Below are 22,097 nucleotides of genomic sequence, written 5' to 3'. Positions count from 1 at the left end.
ATCAGATGTTCATCGTATGAAGCCATGTTTGAGGTTCCAATAAAATTGGGCATTGCACCCTCAGTTGTTACACGTAATTTAATAAAAAATATAAACACTGAAGAAGGCTTGGGAACGATGTCAAATACCACTTCCACTGACTCACAAGAAATTGAAAATGACAGCCCAGGAATTGATGCCAGTGAATGCGATAATGGAACAGATGGAACGGAGGTAGAAAGTGCGGCTGCAGCAGGTGAGAAAGCACCAGACACACAGGATTTGACAACAGTTAACAACAAGACACCGGCACCAGCTGATGGTTGTGACTAGACGCTGACAAGTTCCAACAGTGTTAATAAAGTGAGACCAATCTGAGAAGCTGCCGAAGAAGGTCTTCAATTGCAGGCAAAGAAAATGAAAGCAGCTTCATGTAACAAAATTCCAAAACCTTCAGTTGGACAGAATGTGAGAATTAAAGTATCAGATGTAGACAGGGCAAAAATTGATGCAAAATCTATAATAGCAGTAGTGATAACCATTCAGGATGATGAATTTTATCAACTTGGTTCCAAAGCTGGTAAACTGAAGTCATTGTACACCAGGAACCATTTGCATTGTGCAAGGACAATTTTAACAATGTTGAAGAAGTAGCAAGAGAAGAAATTAGTCTACAGGAAGTGGTTGCCAAACAATATTTTGTTGGAGGACAAGGGTTCAAATAGTGCAATTGCTTAAAAAAGTGCTCAATGCTTATGTAAATCATCTTTCATGTTATGTAATTCGAAATGCCACAGTAGTCAGTCTTGTTGTAACAAAACTTAACATTCACAAGGTAACATTTTTACAACATTTTTCACTAATATGGAATATTGCTCATTATAATCACATTGGAATGCAAGAATGTTTAAAATACATAGTTTTACAATAAATGGAAACTGTTTCAATTCATTGCTAAGCTGATTTCTTTTAATGAATACAGTTTTACCAGTTGGTATGGGTACATCCTAATATTTACAAACGTCTCTTGGTAAAAATTCGAAATCTATGCACGAAATAAAAAAATTCAGACTTTTACCACACAGTGATGGTAAGTCTTAGGTTTCATCATATATTCTAGGATTCCAGAATAAAATTTTCACCCTACAGCAGAGTGTGCACTGATATGAAACTTCCTGGCAGATTAAAACTGTGTGCCGGACCGAGACTCAAACTCGGGACATTTGCCTTTCACGGGCAAGTGCTCTATCATCTGAGCTAGCCCAGCACGGCTCACAACCCATCCTCACAGTTTTAATTCCGCCAGTACCTCATCTCCCACCTTCCAAGCTTCACAGAAGGTCTCCTGGGAACCTTGCAGAACTAGCACTACTGGAAGAAAGGTCCCAAGTTCGAGTCTCGGTCCAGCACACAGTTTTAACCTGCCAGGAAATTTCATATTGGTGCACACTCCATTGCAGAGTTACTATTTCATTCTGGAAATATCCCCCAGGCTGTGGCAAAGCAATGTCTCCGCAGTATCCTTTCTTCCAGGAGTGCTAGTTCTGCAAGGTACGCAGGAGAGCTTCTGTGAAATTTGGAAGGTAGGAGGCGAGGTACTGGCAGAATTAAAGCTGTGAGGACGGGTCGTGAGTCATGCTTGGGTCGCTCGATTTGTAGAGCACTTGCCCACGAAAGGCAAAGGTCCCTAGTTCCAAGTCTCGGTCCCGCACACAGTTTTAATCTGCCAGGAAGTTTCAATTCTAGGATTTACCAATCATCTTACTTTTACAGTAACATACGTTTCTATATCCAACTGTTGAGAATAGCATCTCTGACTAAATTTTCAATGTACCTTCTCACATAAAGGCATTCCTGAAAACCTTTCAGTGCATTTTGTCACACACTCATTATTCTACGCTTGAAACACTCACCCTCTCTTCAATTGCTCACTTGCTCTATTTGAAATTCTCTCTTTTTCAGTTTCTTTGAACTTGCATTATGTTTTGCTATGGTCTTCAGTCCAAAGACTAGTTTGATGCAACTCTCCATGCTACTCTGTCCTGTGAGAGTCTCTTAATCTCTTGGTCTCCCTCTTAAAATTTTTACCCCTCACACTTCCCTTCGATATTAAATTGGTGACCCTTGATGGCTTAGAATGCATTCTATCAACCGATCCCTTCTTTTGGTCAAGCTGTGCCACAAATTTCTTGACTCCCCAATTCTATTCAGTACCTCCTCACTAGTACGAGATCTACCCATCTAATCTTTGGCGTACTACGGTAGCACCACATTTCAAAAGCTTCTATTCTTTTTGTCCAAACTGTTTATATTCACTGTTACCAAATCTCTCTTCTTCATAAATGTTTTTCTAGTCATTGCCAGTCTACCTTTTATATCCTCTTTACTTTGGCCATCATCAGTTATTTTGCTGACCAAATAGCAAAAGTCATTTACTATTTTAAGTTTCTTGTTTCCTAATCTAATTCACTTAGCATCACCTGATTTAATTTGACTACATTCCATTATCCTTGTTTCGCTTTTGTTGATGTTGATCTTATATCCAACTTTCAAGACACTGTCCATTCCATTCAACTCCTCTTCCAAATCCTTTGCTGTCTCTGACAGAAGTACAACGTCACTGGCGAACTTCAAAGTATTTTATTTTTTCTCCCTAAACTTTAATCCCTATTCCAAATTTTTCTTTGGTTTCCTGTACTGCTTGTTAAATATATAGAGTGAATAACATAGGGGACAGTTACAACCGTGTCTCACCACCTTCTCAACCACAGTTTCCCTTTCATGCTCCTCGACTCTTACAAACTGCCATCTAGTTTCTGTACAAGTTGTAAATAGGCTTGCACACTCTGTATTTTACCTCTTATACCTTCAAAGAGTATTCCAGTTAACACTATCGAAAGGTTTCTCTAAGTCTATAGATGCTATAAATGTAGGTTTGCATTTACTTAATCTGTCTTCTAAGATAAATCGTAGGACAGTATTGCTTTGGTTGTTCCTACATTTCTCTGAAATCCAAAATGATCTTCCCCAAGGTCAGCTTCTACCAGTTTTCCCATTTTTCTATACGGAATTTGTGCTAGCATTTTGCAACCATGACTCATTAAACTGATTGGCAGGTAATTTTCACAACTGTTAGCAACTTCTTTCTATGGAATTGGAATTATTACATTCTTCTTGAAGTACAAGGATATAGACCCTCTTTAACTGCAACTTGCAACGTACACTACTTTGTTTAGGTCTCGTTACCCATCTGAGCTCTTGATATTCATACAGTTGCTTCTTTTTTCCCCCAAGGACCTCTTTGATTTTCCTGTAGGTGATGTCTATATTCACCTAGTGAAATACACTTCTAAGTTGTTACATTTGTCCTCTAATCATTTCTGCTTTGCCATTTTGCACTTCCTGATTTTCTAAACATCTTTATTCCCTTTTGCCAGCTTCATTTACTGCATTTTTTTTTTTATATTTTCTTCCTTCATCAATTAAATTCAGTGTAAGGATTTCTACTAAGCCTCTCCTTTTTACCTGTTTGATCCTCTTCTGCCTTCACTGTTTCATCTCTCAGGAACCACATGTTTGTCTGGCTTTTGTTTTGCTGAGGCATGTAGGCCATCCCACCAATGGCAAGGTCCTTGGTTCAAACTGCAAATACATGGATGGTTTGAAAAGTTCTCGGAATCACCACAAGAGGCCAACGATAGCGCAACGAGTTTTTCATGAGATGTTCATTGGACTGTCACCTGTAAACACATACCACGTCAGTGCTATTTGAAAAGAGCTGTGGCGGTGACTTGGCTCTGTTGCTGTTCCCGCGTAGCAATTTGCAAAGATGGAAAAAAAATCAAGATTCCAGCATTGATTAAGTACTTCGTAAAGAAAGGTATGAAAGCAAAGGACATTCATGCCAATCTCCAGAATACACTGGGGGACTCTGGTCCTTCATATTAAACTGTTGCCCAGAGGATAAATAAATTTAAATTTAGTCAGGAGAGCTTAGATGATGATCTGTGCAGTGATCGGCCAAGATGTGTCACTACTCCAGAAATCATTATAAAAGTGCACAAAATCGTCCAGGAGGACGCCGATTAAAAGTGCGTGAAATTGCTCACACTTGCCAGATGTCATCTGAGAGGGTATATCACATAAGAATTAGAAATGAAAGACTTATCTGCAAGATGAGTGCCGCAACTCTACACACCGGATCAAAAACGCATGAGAATGGACATATCGGAACAATTTTTGGCCCATTTTAGAAGAAACGAACAAGATTTTTGCTCTGGTTTGTGACCATAAATTAAACTTGGGTGCACTATTATATCCCAGAGACAAAACAACAGCCAAAGTAGTGGAAACATGTTGATTCTCCGCCACCAAAGAAAGTAAACACAATTCTTTCAGCGGGAAAGGTCATGGCATCAGTGTTCTGGGATGCGAAGGGGATTCTGTTTGTAGATTATCTCCCCACTGGGCAAACAATTACTGGAGAATACTATGCTAATCTCCTGGACAAATTGCAACGAAAGATACGCAAAAAAAGGCCATGTTTAGCAAGGAAGAAAGTCATCTTCCATCAAGACAATGCGCGCCACACACGTGCCGTCACCATGGCCAAATTACATGAACTAAGGAATGAATTGTTGCCACACCCACCTTATTCACCTGATATGGGTCCGTCAGACTTCCATCTCTTCCCAGAACTGAAAATTTTTCATGGTGGATGAAGATTCACCTCAAACAAAGAATTGATAGCCGGAGTTGACAACTATTTTGCAGGCCTGGAGGAAACTCATTTTCAAGATGGGATCAAGGCACAGGAACATCGTTGGACCACGAGCATTACTCTACAAGGAGACTACATTGGAAAATTAAAAAAAGTTTCAGTAATGTAAGTACTTTTTTCCTACACCATTCCAAGATCTTTTCTAACCACCCTCGTACCTGCCAAAGCATCACAGAAAATGCAGCTGACGACTCTCAGGTGAGATGCTGCCCCCCCCCCCCTTCTCTCTCTCTCTCTCTCTCTCTCTCTCTCTCTCTGTGTGTGTGTGTGTGTGTGTGTGTGTGTGTGTGTGTGTGTGTTTACCCCAGAGCTTATTATTATATCCTAAGTTTCTGCAACTCACTGTCCCAAAACAAATATCAACAGAAACAGTAGGTTCCTAACATCCATTTTACTGTCCTTCTAACCTAATCTGAAATACAAAGTTTGGGGGCAGAAGAAACTGGCCAAACGCCATGGCCTGAAGCTATTGCTCGAGTTCTCTCAGCCCACTATTCCCATTATCCTTTCTCTGAGACCAGAATACTAATTCCTAGGAACTCTAACCTTGTGGTAGGGTCAACAACCATACCCATGTACAACAGCCTACAACAGCAAAAAGAATTTAATGGGCTCTGTGAATAGTGCTAAACTTCAGCACAGTTGTATTAACAGCAGTCTCAGCCCAGGCCTGGGTGCAGTACCAGGAATAATCATCACCGGTTTACATGCTGATCATGCCAGTGATGACTGTGTCAAAATTGTCATTTATAAGTAAGTCTTAATGTCACACGTAGCACACAGGTTAGCAGATCGATTCCTTATGTCTGCAATGTCAGCTGGTGAACAGATTATCCATATTTGTTTCCCGCAGAGCTATCCATCAAGACTGTTATCTTTCAGGTAATATAGTCCAATTCACAAACAATGGATGTTTGCACAAGTCTGGAAATGGAAATGGACTACCGTGTTGCCAGTTGCAAGCAACAGCTGCAACATGTGTATACAAGTGCTCTATGCTTTAAGAAAGCATGTATCCTGCAAATCATCTCTCTCACTTGCTTATGTACAATTTGTCACTTAGCATCAGCATCACCATCACCGATGACAACTCACAACAATTGGAATAAAAATTCAGTAAATAACTCGCTACAATCGTGTTTAATGCTCACATTGGCTACGACATTCACAGCAGAGCTCTCAGAACACTACTGAACGCTCAGAGAATGTGTGACACAGGAGTGCAGAACAAGTATAAACTCTACCACCACCGTTCATGACTACAACTATAATAGCTGAACAGGCTCAACATCTGGACTGGATACTGTGATATACCCTTGTTGATCCATAAGTCCTCAGTAAGATGTGATTAAGGGCTATCTGTCCAGTTCTTGGCACTCACCGATGTCAACTTTCACACTGGAATTTGTCAGTTAAAAGGCTTGTTTCCTTCACTGGCATGTGGACCATCTCCATGAATCAATAAATGTACAAGTCTAATATTGAAGCACCAAATACAGTGAGAAGTAAATAAAATTATGTAGGTAAAACTGAATCAGTTACACTGTTTGATACAGTTCCTAACAACACCAGAAGTAAAACAAAGAAGACGAAAAAAGATAAAAACTGCATGAGAAATTGGTATAAAAGTTAATCAAGTTTGAGTATGTGTATACAGAATATGTTTTATGTAAAACACGTGTAAATTGTGTAAAGAAACAGGGCAGTAAGAAACCAATATTCCAGAAAATTTTTCATAATTATTTTAATATAAAAACAATATACTACAGACACTGCACCAGAATTACACGTACTTTCCATACCACTTATAATCAGCTTTTGACAACCACTTTCTATATCCACCCATATTGTTCTGTATAACATATTTAAATGTGTATGGGTTCATATTCTCCTTTTCTCTTCTTTCTTCATCTTCTTTCATTTTCTGAAGCATTTCATGGCTGACCACTTTAGCCTTAAATGGCAACTTTTGAGCTATCATTTCCAGAAATCCTTTAACCTGGAATTTATTTAAGAAATTCACAGTTCAAAAAATTGAGAAAAATATGTACAGTTTTTTTAACAAAAAGTACCTACTGCTATATTTATTAATTTTGTCATTCAAAATGGATAAATTACAATTTTTCTAAGAACTCAAAGTTTCTGAAAGAGATTTTAAAAGAATCTGATCCAAATTATAATTATAGTAGCGTATACACCCACACTTTCATAATATCAATGAAAAGGACAGAAAGTAGTTTGTGCCACCTTCCTGCTCCTGATCTTTCTCTTCAAGGTGTTATATTCTTAATGTTCTCCATGCAGACTACAGAGAAAGTTTCACCTTTCAGAACAGGTCAACCAAGATGCACTACACAAGGATTGCTCAGACATCTCAAAACAAGATATATCTTGCACATTTCAAGGCAAGGTATAGCAGAGGGCTGGAATTTGTTGGTATAGCCTCAGAATTACTTGCAAACTTACGGCAATTTGTGGCAAACATGCCTCTCAGATTTCAGTAAAAACAAAAATGAGCTTCTATTCAATGGCTGATTATGGACTTACACCAAATGAAAAGACAAGACTCTGCATGGAAGATTCAAATAAAACCCAACAGTTGAACTTTATGAAATATACAGAAAACTGGAATAAAGTGAAGCAAAATGTACACAACGCCAAAATCCAGCATGCCCACTAAGTTGTATGCAGAAAGTCGAATCCTGCAGCTCTGTGGAAAAAGATTGCAGCTTTGATATAGCAAAAGCAAAGTCAAATATTATTTTCATGCCTCTGCACATGAACCTTTCATGCTACAATACACTATCGGCCAAAAGACAGCACTCTTATGAAGAATGAGTTTTCCTTCAGCCATCTTTTGACATAAACAGCATATAAAACCATATGAAGAATCTCTTCTGAAGTAGTAAGTAATGATGGAGTGAACACAGATATGATTGAAAATGATCTGAAATTATTATTCCAGTTCATACTGACATTTCCAGTTTCTCTCTCGTTCAGGTTACATACACTGCTGACTGAAAATAAAGCTTACTTTGACCACTAACAAAGAATAACAACTCAAAATCAAGCTAATAAGCATATAACCTGCAGTACCCAAATTCATGCAATTCACTGATCATAAAAAGTAACAGCCCAACTTAAAACTTACAATAAGTACTACAAATATCATTCAGGCATCTGGAAACATCACAGCACAACCACTTCTGCAATAAAAGTGACTGAGGACATTTAACTTGTCACATATAGATCATTTTAACACTGTGTGGTTTCAGGAAAGCTTTTAATACTGTTGATTTTGAGATATTACTTACGAAAATGAAACTGCCGAATTTCTGACACAGTGCATTATTACTGTGGTTCAGCAGCTACCTTGAAACCTGATGTTAATGAGCTGTCAGTGAACTAGTAGAGTCATGCTGGAAACCTCAGGATTTCCCCATGGTAAAAGGGTGCAGTTCTAAGTACAGTGTTTACCTCCATGTACATCAACTACATTTTATATATGTTATATATTCTCGTAACTATCACTTATATCTTGAAAATATCTGGCTATATCTCAGCACCAGTCCCAAAGATCATTGCTTTTGCCATACCATATGAACGATGACCTTTGTTCATTATTAAGATAGGCACAAAACCTAGATCTTAAGCTAAATCCTAAGAAGTCACAGGTGATCTTTCTATTCAACAAAAGTTTCTCAGTAAAAAGTTTCACAAAACAGTTCCTCCTATTATCCAGCTACCCTATTAAAAAAAGTAAGGTATTGGCATAATCTCGGGTAAGTATCCAAGAAAACAAGAACAACAGGATGCAGAAAATCTCTGTTGCCTGACAGAATTCAAAAATTTAGAATACATTTCTACGTACAACATAACACCTACCACATATTTTTCTCATTCTTCCCCCACACCAGTTAATTCCAGATTTTATTCCTTTTGTTATCATGTGAATGCTTCCCCTTGCAGGAATGCTATGCTATGAAAAAATTACTTAACAAAATGTTAATAAGACTGATAACTGACTATTTTCCTATTTTTTATTATTAACTCATGTACTTTGCATATTGCACATTACCTCTCGAAGAAAGTCTGGTTGGACATAAAAAAGAGGAGTGGTGGTGGTTAGTGTTTAACGTCCCGTTGACAACGAGGTCATTAGAGACGGAGCACAAGCTCTGGTTAGGGAAGGATTGGGAAGGAAATCAGCCGTGCCCTTTCAAAGGAACCATCCCGGCATTTGCCTGAAACGATTTAGGGAAATCACGGAAAACCTATATCAGGATGGCTGGAGACGGGATTGAACCGTCGTCCTCCAAAATGCGAGTCCAGTGTGCTAACCACTGCGCCACCTCGCTCGGTATAAAAAAAAGAGGACCTCAAGGCATTAGTTTTGCTGCATGAAATGAATGCAAGCATAAATAAATAGTGCAGTGTGTCTCTTTCTCACTAATTTTTAATCCTTTAGTATAATTTTTCATTGCTCGGTGCTCAGTCAGTCCTAGGATTTGTCTGTCACTCCACTGCCACATTTTCTTACTTCTTTTCAGCTTTCAAGTGCCTTGCTTATCTTGTTTACCTCATCTTTACCAGGTCTCAAAGGAGGAATAATCAACATTGAGGGATATGACAGGAATGATCATTCGAAGAAAAAAAGTCAATAAACATGGGCTTTAAAATGGGTGCCTTACGAGCTACAAGCATTGTACAATAGAAGAGATGTGTTTCATAGCAGCAAAGATTAACTAGTACTCATAGTTCTTCAGGTAGCAGTTTAGAGCCCATGTTCACTAGACTTTGAAACAAGAAAGTTCACTAGACTTTCACTAGACTTTCAAACAAGAAAGTCTAGTGAACATGGGCTCTATCACTCCCATCATAGTCTTGAATGCTGACCATTCCTCCATGGACACCGTGAATAATCTTCAGCTGTGTGTTCATTTTTCACTTAAATAATTTTACTTTTTTATTTTCTATACCTATAATATAATTGCACTTTATTGTAACTACTAAGTGGCCACTATCAATGTCAAACTTGGGTAGGAATGACTACACTGATGTCCAAAATTAAATCAACAAACTACTATTTCCCTGTCCTGTGTCAAATTCATGATATAATCATAAAAACTGTCAACAGATGTCATTACAAATGTGTTCTGCATGGAGGATGACATTCCAATTTCCGATCAATGGAGTACCATTCCAGCAATGATGTCAGGGCACCTAACAAATAGGGTAGTGTCTGCAGGGTAGTCCCACACCCAAATCACTGTACACAGTCACAGACAGTATGGCACAGAGAAGACACCTACAGACACACTGCTGTGGAGGGCCATAGGAACAATGGAAGCAGAAGAGTCAAAAACTGATGTGGCCTAATGGCTTAATGTGAATTGTTCTGTTATTTCTCAGATGAGGTGACAGTTTGGAGAGACCAAAACAGTATCCCGAAGACCATGACAGGGCTGACCACATGTGATATCAGAAAGAGAGGACCATTATTTGACTGTAAGGTCACAACGGTACTGCCTTATTACTGCACTGTAAGTGGCATCTGACCTCGCAGCATCCCCTGGACATGTTGTATCAAGGCAAACGTTGCACAGAAGGCTTCAGTAGAGTGGCCTTTATTGGTGGAGACCTACTGTCTGTTTATCTCTGCCATGTCTTCACATAAGAGAACGTCTAGAGTGGAGCCATCAAAATCCCACGTGGGCAGTCGAACGGTGGGCCAATGTTCTTTTCACACCAGTCCCATTTGGACTGAAGAGTGATTCTGAATGGATTCGCAACTGGAGAGCACATGAAACCTGATTTTGGGACCCAAACATTGTAGAAAGAGGCAAACTTTGAGGAGGATCCCTAATGATGTGGGCAGGAATTATGTTGATCTCTCGAACACCTCTTCATGAAATTGTACAGGTGAATCAGGAGGATTTAACTGCTGTCAGGAACTGTGAGGAGATCTTGGGATCTCAAGTGCAGTTGTTGCAAGTTGCTGCAGGCCCAGACTTTGTGTTGATGGATGATAATACTTAACTCATAAAGCACGGGTAGTTGATGTTTTTTTGGATATGGAAGATATTGCACGCACGGCATGGCCTGCTCACTTTCCTGATTTGAATCCCATACAGCATGTCTGGGATGCATTAGGGAGACTGTTTGCATCACGTCAGCATCCACAAACCACTCTCAAAGACTTGTGAACAGCTCTGCATGAAGAATGGGCATTATTGCCGTAACATGAGATTGATCACATCATTCGCATCATGTCTAATCGTTGTCAGGCCTGTTTTGGTGCCAGAGGTGGTCACACCCCCACACTGAGCACATTAACCAGTTGTCAGAATGTGTGCGCAAATCTGTCAAGTTGGAAAAAAAAAACAAAGAACATTTTTGTCTATCATTATGAATGTTGCAGTTGAGTATGTTCTGTATTCTTTACATTGTTTCTACTTTACTATCACCTGTTTATACTGTTTTGTGGCAAAGTAAACACAATCTTGCAATATTTCAAATTATTGTTTTAATGTTGGACACCAGTGTAGATTTAATTTGATTTCAGTGTTATAATCCTCACTTCAGGGCCAATCATATTTACTGAACTCGAACTTCCTATAATAACTGATTAAAATTTCTATCAGTGCACAAAACCAAACAATAATAGTTCTAGCTGGAAATTAATATGCAGTACATCCTGACTGAATTTGATGTCAGTCCAAGCACTAGTGCTTTGTTATAAGCACATTTTTAAATTATAATAGTACAAATAGGTCCTGATAAACAGCAACAGCAGTTTCAGTTCACTTGTAGAGGTGAAGCCGAACTTAAAATACATCCAGCAGGGTTACTAAATTCTATATCTTTGCTCAACTAAAGTTATTTTCAATCTAGAATTCCCTCCCAGTACTTTCAAGAGCTTTTCCCTTCCAATCTGGACTTTTTGTAAGGAACATTTCACAGTGGTCATAAAATTTCAATAGCCTTTCATCTCTAGTATTTATTCTTTCTAATATCCCCGGCTAACCCATTCTGGAGACTGTCTACAAATGAATTAATATCTCATATAAACATGAAATTATCATATTTCTTTTTTCTTCTGAGTAATTCTACTATTTGATTTCTTGTATCTTCTATTTCTTCACCTTCCTTCATTGTTGTTGGGAAGTAGGCTTGTATTATGCATCTACTTACTGGAGAAATCTCTATATGATGATGATGATGATGATGATGAATTTGGGGTGCTCAACAGCATGATCATCAGTGACCTCAATGGGTGTTCGCACAAAACTCTAGTGTGTGTGTGTGTGTGTGTGTGTGTGTGTGTGTGTGTGTGTGTCGCGGAGGGGAGGAAGGAGGGGGGGGGGGGGGGGTGGTCTATCCTCACAAGGTAAATTGCTTATATCAACTGTAAAAACCATTTTTAGATGCACAACACCGACAGCCAATGGATAAAAATGCTGAACTGCCTTGTCAGGTCATCCATCCAAGAGCACTCTGTACATCCTTAGCACTTCTGGGGTGAGGCCTGATATTTCACAGAATTTTACAACATATGTGACAACGTTGTTGTCAACAAGGACAAGTGACAGATCTGACTAAACAGAGGGCTGCACTTATGTCAGCATATAAAATACATGTAGTTATTAGGCCTACAACTTTGCTTCCGCCGTTTTGCAATAGACGGCAGTAGGGCAAGTGGGCTTCGGGTGGTTGGTTGTATGTGTAATACAATAAGCTTAGGCATCTGTAAACATAATGCCATAAAAATATTAGTCGATTTGTGATTGCATCATAAGGTTATGCTCGATTAAGTACATCAACTTACGTCCCCATTTCTCGCCATTTGCGGGCAGTTTTAATTTTCTGTTTTAACATGAAGAAATCTGTGGCTGTGACTCTTAAAATGCTGGGTAAGACCAATGGTGAGGGAAGTATTAGTGGAAGAACATGCAGAGAATGTTTTCAATGCCTTAAGAACGGTGATTTTGATGTTGAAGACCGGCATGGCGGTGTAAGATAGAACGTTTTCGTAGCTACTAAAACAGATGAAGACAGTCACAGGACATCATTATCAAGAGTAATTGATGTGTTCGAGCCCAACACTGAAACACAAACGGCCGCAATACAGCGGTAGACACGTAAAAGTAATTTTGCAGCAGGTTAGTGCTTGACCCCATGTCGTAAAACCCAGCAAAATATAAGTGGAATCATTGAAATGAGAAGTCCTATCCCTCCCGCCTTATTCCCCATACGTTGCTCTCTCTGACTTCCACCTTTTTTGATCAGTGGCATACAGTGTGGCTGACCAGCACTTCCGATCATATGAACAAGTTCAAAATTGAATCAATTCATGGATCCCCACAAAAAACGCCCAGTTCTTCTGCCACGGGATTCATACGCTATCCGAAAGATGGGAGAATGTAGTGGCCAGCGATGGGCAATACTATGAATCATATTTTTTTTTGTACGTTTTTCACAATAAAGCCCCGAACTTCGAGAAAAAATGGCAGAATCAAAGTTGTAGACCTAGTAAAACAAACTGTACCAAAAGTGGCATATTATAAGCTTCTCCCACCAGATGACACCACCATATGTCAATAAAAGTGTTATTTCTAGTCTGGTGAGCATTACTTCCTTCCACTGGTGTGGTTGGCATGAGGTCTGCCAATGCTTCTGTTGTTGATTTAAATGACCACAGCTTCCTATGTACAACTTCCAGCTGTTCTTTTCTCACTGACATATGAATCTTTTGTCAGTAATGAGGTGATTTCATGTTGAAAGGTGGTACACTAAACTACTGCACTTCTACATGCTTCTTTGACTGCTTCATCAGGTGTAGTATTTCCCTATATACTTGCATGTTCTGAAACAAAGCAAAAACACCACCCCCTTGCCAGGTTTTCGATTTCCTGTAAGGCATCATGGATGGTCTGAAATCATTTTTTCTACTGGATACATTTGCTGTACCACTTGATGGCCACTGAGTGTGTCAGAGCAGGTGAGAAACTGTGATGCCTTCGATCTGCCTGCTGCGATGCCTTCAATCTGCTCCAGTGATTTCCTTACTCTATATACCTCCGCATCATGATTCGTTAACTGTTCCTGTAGGCAACCTCTTGAAAACATACCAGGAAAAATTGCTGAACAGCCATGTGCATTCCCTTGTTTAAATCCATCTGCACACGTAGCAATATATGTATAAGGATAAAATCTTTGTACAGTCTTAAAACTAATTAAAACAAACTTTTACAAATGTAATCTGAAGTACAAGATTTCTTGCACTCTGGCAAGTTTACAATAACTTTGGGCCTCTGAAGATACCAAGGCAGCAGTTTGCTCTATCCCTGGCTTCTTATTTGATGGTCCAATACATCCGGATCCAAGAAACATTCTGGAGGACATATTCTTAATGACTTGGTCACATGTGGCCAATTTCTGGCCTCTCACTCAGTTTGAATGCTCCACCACACCAAATGCACACGACTGAGGCACTGCCAATATTTTCGGGGGTTATTTTTGCATATGGAGGTGCCACCAAATTCTGCACACAGACTCTGAACTGTATTGGTTCGAGAGGCTCCAATTGATAGCCTAATACCCTACTGGTGGAGATCATCTAACATCTTGAGGTAGGATCCATAACAGTTGCCGTAATCTTGTCCAGATCTGACAAATGCTCTATAAAAATGTAGGAGATGGGAGCTGTTGGCAAATCACATTTTCTGCTGACATTTCAAAACATTCAACAATTTTATGCTCTTTGTTTGTAGATCTTTTAAGTGCAGCAGCCAGGTTAATTTCACATTACATTAGGCCCAGAAAGTCCACAAATTTCTTAAAATTTAAAATATTGTCCACAGTTTAAGCTCTGATTGATTAAAACTTTGACATGCATGGTTATAAATTACACAATGTCTTCTCCAATGAGAATCTAAAACTAGTTTTATTAGCTCATTTGTCTAGCCTGCTGGTGGTCAGCCATAGTTACCTCACGACCATTGCAAGATCAGATGAAGAGCAGAAAATTGTGCATCCACAAACAATGAACTTTTAACAGGGCTTCTGACTGCAGAAAGGGTGCCATTGATAGCTATTGTGAAGTGTTGCACTGCCTTGATGGACTTTATTCTCTTGAATATAGTGGGGCGATTTCACCTCAAATCATACAGGTCAAGGGTGAATGTGTCACATCACTATTTCAAACTTTGCTGAAACAAATATATGTTGAAGTTCCACATGATACCTGTCCAAAACTACAATAATTTGATTTTCTGAGGATTTGTTAAAATGCTACAGACCTCTCTAAATGAGAGTATTTGTGAAATGTCGTGACAAAAGGGAAAACAGAAAAATTGTAATAAAGAAACCAAAAGTGATACAGATCTGAATTTATTTTCAATAAATACTTTGTTCTCAATACTATAAAAACATCATTAATACATACACACTTCTAAGATGGATTTTTTTAAATAATTAACTATGAAAATTTCTAACTTCTTGTGAATTTCAATATCATGTTTTGAAAATATGAATAGTCACAGAATGTTATCTGTCTTCACGAATGATGAAGTGGAAGGACTGATAACTGTCAGCTATGACAATAATGCACGAAATTCTTAAACTGTCAAAATATTTGTACATAAAGATGAAAGAATCTGAAATTTTTTGGTTATTTAGAAATTATTTTCTCCAAAACCTCCATCCTAAATGTTCTAAAAAATTCATGGTATGTTAGTTGGTCATTGTACATAGGTCATGTCCAATCAGAGTGGACAATATTTGTCTGTACAAAATGTGAGAAATTTTTTAGGCAGACCTAGCTCTACCCTCAAGGTCAAAATATCATGGACACTTAAATATTTCAATTGATCACTGATTTTAAGTAAATGTCATGAAAAACTGGTATTTCTGAACAAAATAATAACTTTACAGCATTAAAAGTGAATGGGAAAATAATTTATAATTTTGTTCGAAAGCTTCTTATAACAAAGACGAGATACACGATATTTATATCCATTTTTCTGTTTATGATATTATTACTGTCTTCAGTTATGATTTTACTACTTCATGACTTTCCATGAATTAAAATTGTCTACAATGTAACAATCAACACGACACTGTTCAAAAGAGTTCATTTGGTTTTTTCATCTGCTTCTCATTGAGCTTGTATAACCAAGCAGAATTTGCACACAGACAAAGATGATCCAACAAAAGCAGTACTTGGGAAATGCGAACTGCACACTGATCTTTTTTAGATGATGGCAATTTGAAAGCATTATCCGCACCAAAAGATGCCATAAAGGAGTCAGTTACATCTTGCAGTTCATGAGACACACTTATTTTCTGTCCCACCCACCACTGATTGTCATACGCACAAGCAATGAAATGCCTCACTACAAAGTCTTCTAATGTATACTGTGGTCTCTGCATTTCACACACAGTAACAGGCTGCATTTCATGCAAAACCATTCTTGCAATGTATTTGCCCCTTAGTCACTTGATTGAATTTCTGCCACAGACTTCATAGCAGGCTACTCTTCTCTCTTTTTTAAATGGAATTCCCTTAATGTACTTTCATTTAGAATTAAGTGTTTCATGATTGTTACTGATATGATGTGTACAAGTCCCATAGCATCTATTATAGCATCAACAACTTCATGCTGGAGATTAAATCTTGTTGCAAGATGTTTACAAAGACCTCCTACCACATCACATGCACTTTTCCTATGACCTGTTGCTGAAAATATGCATTTTTTTGTCTTAATTCCTGTGCTACAGTGTTGACCAAGCTCAAAAAGCTGAAAGTGGTTTTCAAAATGAGATGCTGCACCATCCGTTACATACACACATTTAGGAACTACACGGTCTCTAAATGCTATGGCATCAATTATTATGTTGACAGTGTAGCATGCATGTGCATTGTCATTAATGAGATAATCACTGACAATAACAAAACAGCGTGATGTTCCAAGGAAGTGAGCAACACATGTGAATACTGATAGCTTTGATGTGTGCCAGTGGTGGCTTTGAATTTCATTCTGCAAAGCAACAGACCAGTTTTCAGCAAAGTCAAAATGAAGAACTAATGTGACAGCATTCTGGGATTTGGCTGATTTTACTTCTGTTATGGCCTGTCTCTGAATCCTCTGGATATGATGGTGAGCTATTCCTTTCATAACACAATGCCTAACCTCAGTAACAAACTTCTCTGGCTCTACTGTCTTCTTTGTCAAATCTCCTCCATCCCACAATGAATAGGTTATGTCATTGTCAATATCCGGAAGGTGTAATGCTTCAACAGTCATAACTTCAGCACTAGGACATACTGCACAACCAACAGTTATCTTGTGACTCTCGACACATAAACAAAAGCATCAGGCCCATCTCTGTGTACTTCTTTCCTGTGACACTGCATATTGCAAAACAAACAAGTTTCGAATTAGTGCAGTACATACACACGCATAAATCCTTCACTGGCTGGCATTTTACCCAGTTTGGTCACAAGGAGTAGAATTTTGAGAGACCAATTTTTAAATTTGGGTTCTCTTTTTCCATTAGGAATTATGCTTCTCTTATAGATCTTGTCATATATATTTTTGCCTTTATAATTTTTTCACCATTTTTACTAACAGAGATAACATTAGCCTGGTTAGGACTTTTCCTGCTGCAATCTTTGTCATCACTTAGGTAATATTCCACAGCAACAGTAAGCATATCATCTTGCAACGGAAGGCCACAGTAACAATCTGGGTATGCCCAAATAAGTTTCCCATTCTTTATTTTACGGGATTTTGAAATCAAATAATGTGACGAAGTGGGTATGTATTTCTGTTTCTGCTGCTTAGAGTAGCTACCAGGTATGAGTGTCAGTAAATGTACCTTCACAGTATAGGTGGCTGCTGAGATAGCAGTATTTAGGTTTTGAAACCACACATCACATTTTGTGTACATATCACTACAAAGTGTACATTATATACTTCACAAAGTTTTGTAGATGATTGCTTGTGTAAAACTTGTTTCAATTTCTTCCATTTTTCTTTTTACATACTGTTTTCTTCTTGGGCTTTTTACCTTTCCTGGACATTTAAGGGGGGATATAGTAGGGGATATAGAAGAAATCCTATCATTCAACACATCTGCACTGTCTTCTTAAGTTTCACATTCATGTGATGGTGATCGTTCAGTCGGTTATCACTAAATTTCTTCTTGTAGTGAGTGCAGCAATTCCTGCACAACGGATGTGATGCTAATACCTTTACTTGAGGACCGAAATATTTCTGCAATACCTCTGACAAATTTCCAACAACTGTGAAGTGTTTTTCACTTTTATTGGACACCACCTTCATGTGTCTTTTTCATAGTCCACACACCTCACTCTTTCACTACTGTTTTTCCTCACTGACATTGTATCTAACAAAAAGTTCAAACCAAATACAAAACTTGATGCAGACTGGTTTATGTGCAAGTTTTCACTCATTTGTTACAAACAGAAGAGCACTGGAAAAAGTGTTGCCAACATGCATATTTTACAGTACAAATTCAGTGAATCGAAATATGCAGAATGTTGAAAAATTTGTAACACTTTACACAGCAAAATATTGCCCACTGTGTTTGCACTGACTATTAACATATTAACCAAACAATATTTTGTGTAATTCTTATAAGTTTTCGGATGAGATTTTTCAAGTAAATAATTCATAAAAACTCATAAAAATACATTTTTTTTTACATTTTTAGTAATAAATATTTACATAATACAGATAGTTGGAGTGGAGAAAATACAGTTTAAAATTACATCCGCAGTAACTGGTAATACAACAGAAAAGATAGCGTTCTGTGACTTTCCAAATCAGGAAAAAAAAATTTAATGGAAAAATTAACTTAAATTTCATATTTTCATCTTAGATTTGTTAAAGGAAGCCCAAAAGTGTGTGGGTGTCAACTAAATCTCAACACACTACGACGGAGCTTTAACGCAAAACATCTGCTAGGCCTCCTGTACTTGTGGTTTATTATATATATCGAAAAGAATCATTCAATTTGGCATTTCTATATTTCTGACACTAATAAACATATACAATGTATTTTGTTTTTTTTATGCCTTTTCATATGTGATCAATATGGCCCCCCTTGAGAAGCACAGCATATGTCACTGCAGTATTCAAATTGTTCTCGTACTGCAGGGAGCTTATCTTGAGTTACAGCTTCCACAGTTGCTGTTATGAGACGTCTCAGTTCATTCATTGCTTCTGGTAATGGAGACACATTAACAGAGTCTTTTTATAAACCCCCACAAAGAAATAATCACACACAATCAGGTCTTAAGTCTGAATCATTTGGTACAGTGTGACCAATCCATGATTCAGTAACCCTTTGATTTAAAAATTCCCACGCTTCCAGATGCCAGTGTGGCAGTGCCCCATCCTGTTGCTAAATGAAGTCTTTCAAGTCAGTCTCCAACTGTGGGAAAACAAAGTTACAAGCACACCGAGATATGTGCTTCCTGTAATGTTCTCGGCAAAGAAATATGGATCATACTCCTTTTCCCATGAAACTGCACACAACACAATAAATTTTTGAGATTCCTTCTCATGTTGTACAACTTTACATGGTTGTTCCATACCCCATATTCTTACATTATGATGGTCCACCTTTCCATTTAAATGGAATGTTGCTCACTAAATACTGAACACGAAGCGTGGAAGAAAACTGTCATCCTTCATCTTGCCAAGAACAAAATTACAGATCTCCACACATTGTTGTTTGTCACCTCCACGAAGAGCTTGCAGTAGCCAAATTTTGTATGGTTTTATGTGTAAACATTGGTGTAGCACATGCCAGATGGACACTGGGGACATGTTGAGCTGTTGAGCTGCATGGCGACAGGATTCCTGTAGATTCCTAGTGAAAATATGGCAGATGCATTCGACGTCTGTGTCAGACACTCCGCGATGGCCCAGCGATTTGCCTTTACACAAACAATCTGTTTCTCGGAGCTGCTCATGCTAATGCTCTGTGCTGCAGGAGGATCCACACCATACCTAGTACGAAAGCCTTGCTAAACGTTATTACTGACCCACAGTGCGCAAAATGTAGAACACAAAACGCTTTCTGTTGTCCCAACACCATTTTTACTAGAACTGAAGTGTGGCTATCACTGCTGCTACATAGTGGGAACTTTAATTTTTCCCTGAGAAATTCATGACCACGAGTTGACATGACCAGTGGAAGCACATTTTATCAAAGAAGGACTGATTAGGAACTGGCAGTTTTGTTCCCAAAGTCACATTCATTAAGCTGCCAAACAATATTATATCTCTAAGTGGAGTCACGTACTTTTTCTAGGTAAAAACCGCACTGACTTAAAGAATTAAGTCATCTAGGGTGGAAGTGCTTCATCTGATACTGCAATGGGAGCAGCACAGTAGATTTTGAATTTGAGGAACCACACAAAATGGCAGTGCACCATTTGCTATAGAGTCTTCCCATACAGTTGGTAAGATCTAATCTGTTAACTGTTAGCAATGATCTGATTCTTGCATCATTTATACAAAGGATTTAATATTCTTCCTCTCCATGTTGGTCCATCAAACCAGATCTTATTGAAACTAGATAGGCATTTGTCTTTGTCTCCCGAGCACAGATATCACAACACACTATAATGAATCAGATCCAAACCTGGGGCAGTTTCTCTTGCTGCGGACAGATATGATTCCATTTCTCACATGGAGTATGTATTGTAAGTTTCCTCGTATATGAGAAGGAACTTCACCTGATCTCTTCAGTTTTGTGGAATGCCATGAACTCATGAGTCTGTCTGATTGATGGGGTGATATTAAAAAAGTGTTAAGCCATAGTTTGAGCCAAATCTCAAGATGAGTCCACAAAGAATCTATCCACAATGTGGCCGAAGAGGATGTGTATTGCCCTTGCCTGTAATTCTTCTTATTGGCTCTGAAACTTGCATGGTCAATGTGGATCGATAATTGGAATTCACTAATTCCTTCCAGAAGTTTCTCTTCCTTTATTTAACCACTTACCTCACTTTCAATCTCACAGTCCTGAAGTTGCCAAGATGATCTGCTGTTGGATTACATTTGAATTTCCACAGAGCTTCACACCTGGAACTGATTCTCAAGTTGTATTTTTTATTGCATACAGAGCAGGTTGTCTTCTGAGATGGTTGCCAGACTTTGTTATAGATTTTTCAGCAGCTTGGTGGATCACACATGTAATATGATCCTCCATCTTCTGAACACATTCTTTTTGTCTGAATTCTGGAGAAATGTCTAGTTTTATCAGAAATAGTCTGTTATTAACATGGAAGGTATTAACTATATTGTTGGTCTATTATATCCTTAACAACAGACACTGGTTGATTTTCTTCTTTTACCCTTGACTGGATGTTCGGTTCTGGCTTGAAAACTAAAATGTAGGTGAAACTACTCACAACACAAAGACACTTTCTTTTGTGTGTTTTCAAGATACATGTCTTCATCATCAGAAATATATTCATATAACAATATGCACTGCATGGAAAGCACTGACAAACTTTATCCACTAAAACTCCTCGTAACAGTATCATTATTGCATAATGGTTCAAAGGAAAATAATTCACATCAAAATCAATAAAATTTTTGCAGTCACGTCCTCTTCTCAAAATGTAGCTCACCAGTAACTGTACTTCTGGAAAAAACTAAGCATATGCTGACCATGAACACTGGTAGCTTCATACTGGCAGCAATTCATGGATGAGGCTTCATCTTCTTACAAGTAAGAACATAATGTAAAGCTGACACAAAACTGAAGATCGGTTTGAACACCACAGTGTTTTCCTAGGCATTGTCCTATTGGAGTGCTATGCCATTGACTTTCCCTGATCTTTGAAGTGACTTAAGTCATTTTAATGTGGAATCAGAACCACAAAGCAATCAACCTTTTTGACATTAACATTGCCAGAGGAGACTGAACTGATAAGTGACTGATAAAAACCTTACAACTGACCACAGATCAAACCCAAGCCCTTTGGATTTGTAGTCTGTCACTTCACTACAGAGCCACAGTGCCACAATATACAAAACACATATGCAGCAACAGTCTGATTTTCCTTTCCCACACGAAAATATTTCTGAAGTCATCTGACATGATATCTCCCACTTTTTTTTTCTATTTAATGACTTGAATTTTCCATCAGTGCTTGGCAGAACATGATAATAATATGAAAAAGAAATATTTCCTAATGTTCTGATAAGTAACATTTATTCACTCATGAACCGGTTTTTGGTTTCTTAGGCCACTTTACGAGACAACTGAATGTCACAAACAGTGATAAAAT

At 38.2% G+C, this 22,097-nt stretch overlaps 1 protein-coding gene across 2 annotated transcripts in view; it reads right to left on the bottom strand.

Annotated features, from left to right (window-relative positions):
- Positions 1 to 6,486: 6,486 nt before the first annotated feature.
- Positions 6,487 to 22,097, bottom strand: part of LOC126188823 (39S ribosomal protein L16, mitochondrial) — a 29,849-nt gene continuing 14,238 nt past the window's right edge. For both annotated transcript variants that reach the window (XM_049930438.1, XM_049930445.1), the window contains one exon: positions 6,487 to 6,758. In XM_049930438.1, coding sequence (XP_049786395.1) covers positions 6,543 to 6,758 — 216 coding nt within the window. In that variant the 3' untranslated portion in view covers positions 6,487 to 6,542. The remainder of the gene's footprint in view (positions 6,759 to 22,097) is intronic.

Source organism: Schistocerca cancellata, chromosome 1 (assembly GCF_023864275.1).
Source record: "Schistocerca cancellata isolate TAMUIC-IGC-003103 chromosome 1, iqSchCanc2.1, whole genome shotgun sequence".
NCBI classification, from domain to species: domain Eukaryota; kingdom Metazoa; phylum Arthropoda; class Insecta; order Orthoptera; family Acrididae; genus Schistocerca; species Schistocerca cancellata.
Note: the sequence above shows the minus strand (reverse complement) of the source record. Positions and strands in the feature narration are given on the sequence as shown.